The sequence below is a fragment of the Aplysia californica genome, unplaced genomic scaffold, assembly GCF_000002075.1.
Source record: "Aplysia californica isolate F4 #8 unplaced genomic scaffold, AplCal3.0 scaffold00176, whole genome shotgun sequence".
In the NCBI taxonomy this organism is placed as follows: Eukaryota; Metazoa; Mollusca; class Gastropoda; order Aplysiida; family Aplysiidae; genus Aplysia; species Aplysia californica.
Window position 1 is genome coordinate 1,142,346 of NW_004797446.1, and position 9,507 is coordinate 1,151,852.

The following is a 9,507-nucleotide window of genomic DNA, read 5'->3' on the forward strand; positions in this document are numbered from 1 at the left end:
TCTAGATAAGGAGCAAAGACACCAGTATCATGGACGATACACAAAAAGAGCAAAGTAAAGGTGTCGACATCTTCCTTGAACAATGTGAACAAAAAATTACAGCAAAGATGATACCTTTTCTAATGCACAAAAAGAGCAGATATCTTGGTGAAGTGGAAAAAAGCAAAGATGATATCCATAATGAATGATTTTAAAAAAGGGCAAAAACACCTATTCCTGAAGTAGAAAAAGAGGAGAAAAGCTGAGATCTTGGGTAGTGGAGGTAAAAAGTGTAGTTGAAACTTACATAAGTGGTGGTGGTGGCAGTGGTGGTGCTGGTGACTACTGTGTTGCCCGGCGCGGACTTCTTCTCTTCTTGCTCTGCCTTGAGACGACTTCTCTCGTGTAACATTTCCAGCACGGTCTTCATCTTCTTGTTGGGCTTCATGGACGACTTGCTGGAGGTAGATACCGGGCTTGACTCTTCTGGGCTTTTGGACTTGACCGCATCACTGCCAGAGGGGAGCAGTGGTGAAGAGGAGGACACAGAGACAGAAGAAAACGAGGACGGTGTGGATGGCAGGGAGTCTGGCTTGGACAGGAAATGTAACAGGGTGGATTTCTCACTTTGAGTGGGAGACTCAGTCTTTGTTGAGGAGGTAGAGGTTTTACTGTGGTGCAAAGAACTATCTATAGATGTCTCACGTATAGAAGACACAGCCTCCTTAGAGTCACCATCGTGAAGATCCCCATCAGAATACGACACACTTTCCGCAGATGAACCAGAGCTGCCCAGATCGTCCAACAGTTTGAGTTTCTTGCTCTTTTTCTTATACCCTGGAAAGTTATAGGTGTTTTTCCGCCCTCGCTTCTTCTTGAGGCCCGACACAATCCTGAGAGCCGAGTCCGAGAAACTGTTAGGACTGACCTGGCATGCGGACTTGTCCAGCACCCGGCCACTCACCTCTTTGCCTGGTTCAATGTCCAGGACATCCTCGATGTCCGAAAGTTTCATAGTCACGTTCTTGATGGGGTGGAGGTTAATGGTCTTGAGCGGCGATGTTTCTGACAACAAACTGACTGGCTTTCCAGACTTGCGCGCTGTTAACTTCGACCTCTTCGGCACTGGCGGGTTAACAGGATTTGTGGCACTGCCTGAGTTTTCTGTGTCCGAAGACTTGAGCAGGGTGAATTTGGTCTCACCACGGACCTCGCAAGTCTCAGCTGCCGGTTGAGCTCTAACATCGTTGGACGACCTTGGACGCTCCCTTTCAACATCGTTCTCTTCACTTGCATTGATGTGGGGGTCACTAGACGATCTTGTTAGGGGAGACCGTCCAGCAGCAGCCACAGCCTCTCGCTTGCTGTCTTTCACCATACTCATGTCCAGCCGTAAGATGACTTTATCTTCCCCATCTGCCAAGGATTTCTTCAAACTGGCAGGATCCTCTTTTTCCTCACCGTCTTTCTCCTTCTCTCTATCACTACCACTGCTGCTGTTACTTTTAGACAGCTCGGCTGGATCAATCAAGTCATCCAATTCAAGTTCAATGTTTTCTAAATTTTCGTCATCATCTTCAGAATCTTCATCCTCCGTAATGTCTTCAAAAATGGGTGGAGGGAACGAAGAAGACTTTTCTATTTGTGTGACCTCCTCCTCCTCCTCCCTTACCTCTTTGACCTCCTTTTCCCCTTTCACCTCTTCAGGCACCATCTCCTCCCCTGACTTCACCTCTTTAGGCATTACCACTTCTTTCAACCCCTGCTCTTTGGGCACCACTTCCTCCTCCATTCCCTCTTCTTTCCTCAACTCTTTTGGCAAAACCTCCTCCTCCATTCCCTCCTCTTTCCTCACCCCTTCAGGCACCATTTTGTCCTCTACCCCCTTCTCTTTCTCAATCTCCTCAGGCATCATCTCCTGATCTATTACTTCCTCTTTACTCGCCTCTTTCAGTATCGTCTCCTCCTCTTCATTCACCATTTTCTCCTCCTTTTCCTTTTCCTGCACTACCTCTGGCATCCCCTCCTCCCTCACCTCCTGAGCAGGACTCTTTGTGGCCGATGTAGAAATGTCCAGCACAGAAGAAGTCGTCTCAGTGACAGGGGGACTTTCAAAACTGGACACACAGCCCACTGTCAAGTTGACCTGCGTGCCCGACAACATTACTTCATCACAGGCCTTTTTGCTATCACTGAGCTCTCCGTCCTTACCAACAGAATCAATACCACTTCCAGTACCGGCAGGCGAACACTTCCTATCACCTGAGCATATGTCACTCTGGCTACCAGCTGGCCCACTCTGCTCTGTGTCAACCTGCAAACTTTCACCAGACAACACGTTTCTTTCACTATCTGGAACCACTTTCTCAGCACAAACTGCCACACTTTTCTCATCACCTTCCGACTTACCTTCCTCTTCAACACAAAGCCTGCTTTCCTCAGAAGAGCTCTCGGCTGACACATTTTTCTCCCTGTCGGTGGACTTATCTTTTTCCCTGTCAGTTGAAACATTTTTCTCGCTGACAGACATAGCACCTTTTTCCACATCTTTCTCACTCTCGGCTGCTGCACTTTTTTCCGTGTCAACCGACACCTCTTTTTCAGTGCCAGCTGTTGCACCTTTTCCCCTGTCAGTTGTCACATCTTTTTCCCTGTCAACAGACACGTTTTTCTCAGTGTCAGCTGTGGGATCTTCTTCCTTGTCGACGGACACGTCTTTCTCACTGTCAGCTGTCGCTTCTTTTACCCTTTCATCGGAAACCTCCTTCTCACCGTCAGCTAGCAGGATCTCCTCACTGCCAGTAGACAATTCAAGCTCTAGGTCATCAGAAGTACCCAACCCTTTCTCTACCCCACCACCGACAGCCTCAGGTTCTGCCTTGCTGGGATCTACCTCCATGTCCTCCTCCAGCAACTCCTTCTCATCTCCACCTAGCAACTCATTTTCATCCAGCTCCTGCAACAAAACATCTCTATCATCATTCTGGCCTCGACAATTGATCTCAGCCTCCGCCGAACCCTCGCCTTCCCCTGCGCACTCAACTCTGTTCGCCTTATCCTCATCCCCCGTCGTCGCTGTGTTCCCACTGGGCTCCTTCACCTCCTGCTCCATATCTTCTCCATCTCCAACCGGCTCCGCCATCTTGTTACCATCAGTCAGTGTGCCTTCCAGCACTGGCGAGACAGGACTCAGACTCATAAGCTGAGCAGACTTGCCTTGTGGCACACCTTCAGTGGTGGCCAGATCCTTGTGCTTACAGTCATGAGCATCTGTCCTGTCACCATTTTGCCAGGGTTCTGCAACATGATCCACTGACATTTTCTCAATCGTTTCTTTCATCACCAAACCATTTTCAGGCTGGGATGAGTCCATTCCTGGGAAGTAATAAACACAATGCCATGATGAAATTTGCATGTACAACATTCACAACAAAAACAACTTCCACTGCCCTCTCACATCTTCACTTCTTAACAACTGACTGCTCGTTGAAAAAATTTTTGTTAAATATATGTATCACTTCCCCCTACGGACGCCTCCATTTACTGTAGACCTAAAAATGTGCAAGAACAGCCTTTTACAGAGATGAAATTGTCATTGTAAAAAATGTGTTTAAAAAATTATCACATTTTATCACTTCGACTTCTCTTGTAAAAAAAATATTAGGAGGAAGGTGACACTTCATAAATAATAAGATAGATTTTAACACACAAGTCAAACCATTTTTCTGCTCATTTGCAAAAGACGGAAAAGTCACCATTCATAGCCGGGCTTATCATGACTAAAAACAGTTGACAGTTGAGAAGAAGCTATTCAAAGTGGTTGCAATGTTGATGACATTTAATAAGTGAAATTGAAGGATGGTTCTCATTTTAGATGATAGTGACAGAGATGAAAGTTCTACATTTATCCCTTAGTTAAGTATCTCCACAAAGACACGCTGCATGGGATATAGACCTAGACATATAAAAGGGCAGAATAGTGGTAAAAGAGGTTGTTGGTCTGTACGTACTGCTTTTAGGGGACAAACAACTGTATTTTTGCTGCAGATCACACATATTACCAGTAAACTGTCGCTATCGAAATTTTCAAAAATAATTTGATAGCCAGCTTTGAGAAACGTATCCCGAAAGTCATAAAATGCAATGCAATCGCATGAACCTGCCTGTCACTCACAAAAGTAGTAAAAGTTGTAAAAATGAACAGAGAAAGCTAAAAAGTGTTGAAACATCCACATTACTGTGTCACTTGAAAATAGCTACACTGAACTCACAGCACACGGCTGTTCCCGAGCGGAGCACTTAGTTACCTGAGGAGTTGACCCAGTCAGCCATGCCGTGCCCGGGTGGTCATGGAGGTCACTTTGACCTTTTCTCTGCTAGTGAACTGTTCTGACTTAACACTTTTAATACAGTTTAATTGCTTCATTGTGGCTTTTCCCATCAACAAATCAACGTGAAATTACTATCACCTGATAGTGGCATTCTTGGACTGTACAGCAAATAACTTTTTATTAGTATTCTTAACAGGGTACCCTTTAAAACATGGGTGCAATTGAGGGCATCTATGGGGAAAATTGTTTCATAGGTCTACTTTTTAAATTTATGATATTTTAAAATGTGAACACCAGATCTCTAAAATAATCAGTGGGTATACATCAGTGACATGATGAGCTTTCAGAATCACTTACTTTTGGTTTGATTCATTCAGAAATGGGGAAATTGTAGAAGATTTACTACTGTCCAATTAATTAAATGAGAGATTTTTCGTTGTTTCCTCACAGTTTTCACAAATATGGAACTTGTAGAAGATTCACTGCTATCCAGTTCCATGAAACAAGAGTTTCCTCTTTGTCTCCTCACAGCTAGAGCTGCTTTCACATTCACAAGCACATATAACATATGAATACATGTACTTATATCAATGATTGCAAAAGTGTCACAGGCTAGTTGTCTTGCTCTTTATTTCTTTTCAAATCTGCTGACTAAGAGTGGATGCATTTTGCAGTCTGTGGGCTTCAGTAACAGCTTTCAACTGTTTTCATTTCTTTAATTCCCACTGTCCTCTTCTCCAGTTTTGCAATGCTGGAGTGCATAAGTTCGTCACCCTGTTCGCCCTTTAAACCTAGGCCAAATCCATATCCCTAAATAGAAGGCAGACAGTGGTGCTCTAATATGAGTTGTTTGGGTATGACTGCGTTTGGAGATAGTCGTCTGTATAGCTTCAAATATGCACAAGTCGTCTGTATAGCTTCAAATATGCACAAGCTGCTGTTCTTTATAATATAATGTCAAACTCAGTTTCTTGTATTTTATGTGTAAGTGAAGAGGTGGTGTACTTCAGCATAGCTGTTGTTTAATAAAACAAGATTTGTCTGATTGCGTGGGCTGCATCTATGATGTTTTGGTTAGATGTAAGAGCTATTGTGTGTGAGCAAATGTGTTTTGTGATGTTTGTGTACCCTGGGCGCTTCAAGTATTGGTGACAATGGTTTCCTATCAGAAATCGACTATGGTGAGGTCTCCAGCTGTGTTAACTTTCTTCAATACTTTTTTGCGCAGCAGAGTTGCTTCTTGAACTTGTTTCCTTCAGCGGTATAGATCTATGCTCTGTACATATTGAATTGTTGCACATTTCACAGGGATGTGTGTCTATACTATCCGTGTCCACGTTTACGCCGTAGAATACGAGTAAGTCATTTTTAAACTTACACAAAAATATGTGCTCTGGTTTGCCTTCTTCACTTTTTTACTTCTGGCCCCGCATGTTCTACACAGGGGTTTTTTTAAACCCGCAAGACGTAGTTCCCGGAGTGTTCCATTTTCCCTCATGTAGCAGACTCTCCTAACACTTGTCGATAAAGAATGGGGGGGAGAGTGAAAGCGGGACCTCGGGTGAATACCGCGCGGGGCAGCACGGCAGCCGGGAAAATATTACAGGGTGAAGTAACAAAACTCACCGTCCTGCTAAAGTTTTCCAGTGAATCTAAACAATTTTTTCACAAATAAGTTCCTCACTGACTCTTGATACGGCAGATAAAAAAATGATGACAATCTGCATTTCACGAATGGAAAAAAATCCTGATCTTTGTTGCAATCCGAGAAATACGTGCACCACAAGGTAGGGTTAAGTACAGAGGCAGTGTGTGATCACGGTTAGAACTAGAACCAAAGTAAAGGAAGCGGGTTATTGGGGAGAGTCTGGGCTTTCATTTGATACCTCACACACCCATAGTGATAGATAAGAGAGGACATTTACAGGCGTCTAAATCAAGTGAAAATTACAGACTTCTACCCAAAATCGGCTAACAGCGCTATCGCCCAGGAAGCGATGCGTGGCCCGACTGTCAGGTGGGATTTATGACCCCGGGAGGTCAGCGGACGGGTCAAACTAAGTGCTCCGCAAGGATAGTAGAACTGAACAGCCGTGAGCATCTTGTGTGGTTCACAAGGAATGCTTCAAAAAATGTTTCCTTCCCTGCCCGTGCCCCATAAAATTACAACCTGTCATGGTGATACATATCTTTAAAAGAATTGGGCCTAGAGGTGTCGGTCAGGCTCACTATTTCAGCACCCACATGTAACTTGCAAATGAACTTCATGAACAGACCAAATAACAAATCATTCAATTGTGAAGATTCGCTTGCTGTATCTCTGGCAACTCTTCGATATACACCATTGGGCTGAAGGATGAACAGAAAGACTCCTTGCATTGCATGCTACTACTACTACATCATGGACTCACATGATGCCATTATACTTAGAGATTAGTTCATGCATGTAACACGGCACTACATAATTCACTTCACATTATATCCTTCCCTTCCCACCCTGCCATAACCCCCCCCCCCCTACTACCCTCTCAACGTAGTGGTAGCACTATATTTAGATTAAGCCGAGTTCCATTGTTATGGGTATTTATTCTTTCCAAGACCTTAAGGAAGTTTAAAACACATAAAGCTGCAGCAAGCACCTTGCACACCTCTGTGATTGGCCCAAATATAGAGGGCGTATTTCCGCCATCTAATTTTGTCGTCTTCCGGGGCTTCCCACGCCAGTTGACTAGATCTCATGGTGTCGGGCCCGCTTCGCCACAACGCGTGCAATGGGCTACGTCACTAGATCTAGGTTTCATTGCCGACTGTTTCAGAGGTATGTGTGTGCCCCTGTGTGTATAGACGCGCTTATGTGCACGTGTGTGCGTGCCCTTGTGTGTGTGTGTGTGTGTGTGTGTGTGTGTGTGTGAGCGCGCGTGTTTGTGCTTGTGTGTTTCTGTGGATCTGTGAACAAATTTGAGGAGAAGGTAAATTTATGGAACGAGAATTGCAGAGATTGTTTATAAAAGATAACACAAATTTTTTTTTTAAACTGTGAAATCTAGTCAACAGTTACTGGCGAGGAAAGCCCAAGAGTCTTGAGGGAAACCAGGGAAGACGACAAAAATAGATGGCGAAGCAGAATACGTCATCTATCTCTATATTGGGCCAACATAGCAGCCCACCCCTCTCTGAGGCTATCAGGGACAGCCTTGCTCAAAATCAGGGACATTGACTAATTATCAGGGACACCTTACGCATAGTCGTTATATCTTAATACTGCACACCTGCCAACTCTCCCGAGTTTTTTGGGAATCTCCCGAATTTTCGCCGTTTTCTCATGCAACAGAAATCATGTCCGGTTTCCCGAAATTCACACACAACAAAAAATTAATATTATAATATCAATGTCGTCAAAATGCGAAACTGGCCTGAACCCTTGCACTATAATATTGTAAATAGGTGAGTTAACCCTATGAGAGTTAGAGGAAGATATCTTAATATTATTATTAATTATATTACTGACTCATTCACCGTCAGAGCATGCCCCTGACGTGAATAACTTTCTTCAAACTCACGGGCAACACTTTATTTCCCCATGAGTCGATCTCTTTTCAAAAATCCCGATTTTTTATTTTTGAAAGTTAGGGTCTGAAACTGATTTGCAACTGTCGTCTGCTAGCGCCAAGGAAAGTTGTTCTGTCCCTCCATAAAGTTAAAGTCCATAAACCGTCATAAATCTAGACCTAGCTTCTAGATCTAGGCTAGTTTGTGTGAAAGCGGGTGCGACAAAGCTAGATTGAGTTGGTCCCCTCTCGCTCTCTCATTAGGCCTAGGCCTAGTACAAGTGATGTGTGTGTGGTGAAGGTATCGTGCGATGGTGAAGGTGTGTTCGTGTAGGTGTAGGCCTAGCCATCATGTGCGTGTAGGCCTACGGTGTGGTGGCCTTGGCCTAGGAGGCCTAGTGTGTGCTGTCACCAGTCACTGTCAGTCGCCAGTCATCATTGCAATGAAATCTGGTTCCCCTCTTCGCCAGGCCTAATTTTTCTGTTTTAGAAGTATGCTTGCCAAGTCTTTATTTTCCGGGACCGTCGGAAAATCCGTACAAAATAAGGATGGCCCGGGACAGTGGGCAGCTATGGGCCAATCACAGAGGTGTGCTAGGTGCTTGCTGTAGCTTCATGTGTTTAAAACCTTGCCTTTGAAAAAAAAATAGAATGCACAGTGTGATCCAAACGCAGCGAAAGGTGACACACACAGTGTTAAGTCCCCACCCAGCCTCTCACTAACCCTAAGGCCTACGGGCTTAAAACAACTAACAAAAGACGATACTTCAAGTAGAGTATATCTTGTCTGCTAGAGTTCATCCATTCGCCCGCCGCTCAGTGAATAAATTTGTGCTGCAGGCCCAAGATAAAACAAAAGGTTCGCAGTCTGTTCACATGGTTGCTCATTACTCACTCGTTATTGCTGTGTCTGCGAGTAACGAACCCCTTCGTCCATTCACCAAAACACTAGCCTGATGATAATGATCAGAGTAAAAACTGAGTGTCTACGTACACGGTAACCGGGCACCTAGTCTCAGTATCTACATACACGGTAACCGGAATGAAAATAAATCAATATTTGTCCTGTGCTGTCACTTATTGAAAAAAAAAAAATCATACAAGAAGTAAGAAGCGTCTTGTCGGGCTCGCAATCATGGTGACACTGAGACTACATGCCCGGTAGCCGACCGTGAACGTAGATTTTGAGGCTACATGCCCGGTTACCGTGTACATGACACTGAGATTACGTGCTCGGTTGCCGGTTACTGTGTACGTAGACACAGAGGCTAGGTGCCCGGTTACCGTGTGTAAAAAAGCAGTTCATCTGCTATACTGGCTCTCACACTCAACAAATCAACCAGGGCAGTACACATTCAAGGGAAGCAAAAAAGGCAGAACTTCATATTTGCCATAGTCATAAGTTAGGTCAGGTTCATTTTACCCCATCTGCCCTTTTATAATGCTCTTCGTCATTTGTGATTTAGGGCCAATAAATTGCGTGGCCATTCTAGTCAAGACGTAAAAGAAAACAAGTGCCCCTAAACGCAAAACAAGAATCAACCCAGACAACAGCCTATCTTTTCGACTAGCTATGGTCAAACTAACATTCTGTCCCTTGAACACAAGCATTGTGCCAATCTACCTCTCTGAAGAAATGTTGGCTTGGG

The 9,507-nt window shown here is 44.3% G+C and overlaps 1 protein-coding gene across 1 annotated transcript in view; it reads right to left on the bottom strand.

Annotated features, from left to right (window-relative positions):
- Positions 1 to 9,507, bottom strand: part of LOC101856179 (serine-rich adhesin for platelets) — a 61,881-nt gene that overhangs the window by 51,574 nt on the left and 800 nt on the right. Inside the window, exon 2 of the mRNA XM_013082481.2 lies at positions 287 to 3,354. Coding sequence (XP_012937935.2) covers positions 287 to 3,352 — 3,066 coding nt within the window. The 5' untranslated portion in view covers positions 3,353 to 3,354. The remainder of the gene's footprint in view (positions 1 to 286; positions 3,355 to 9,507) is intronic.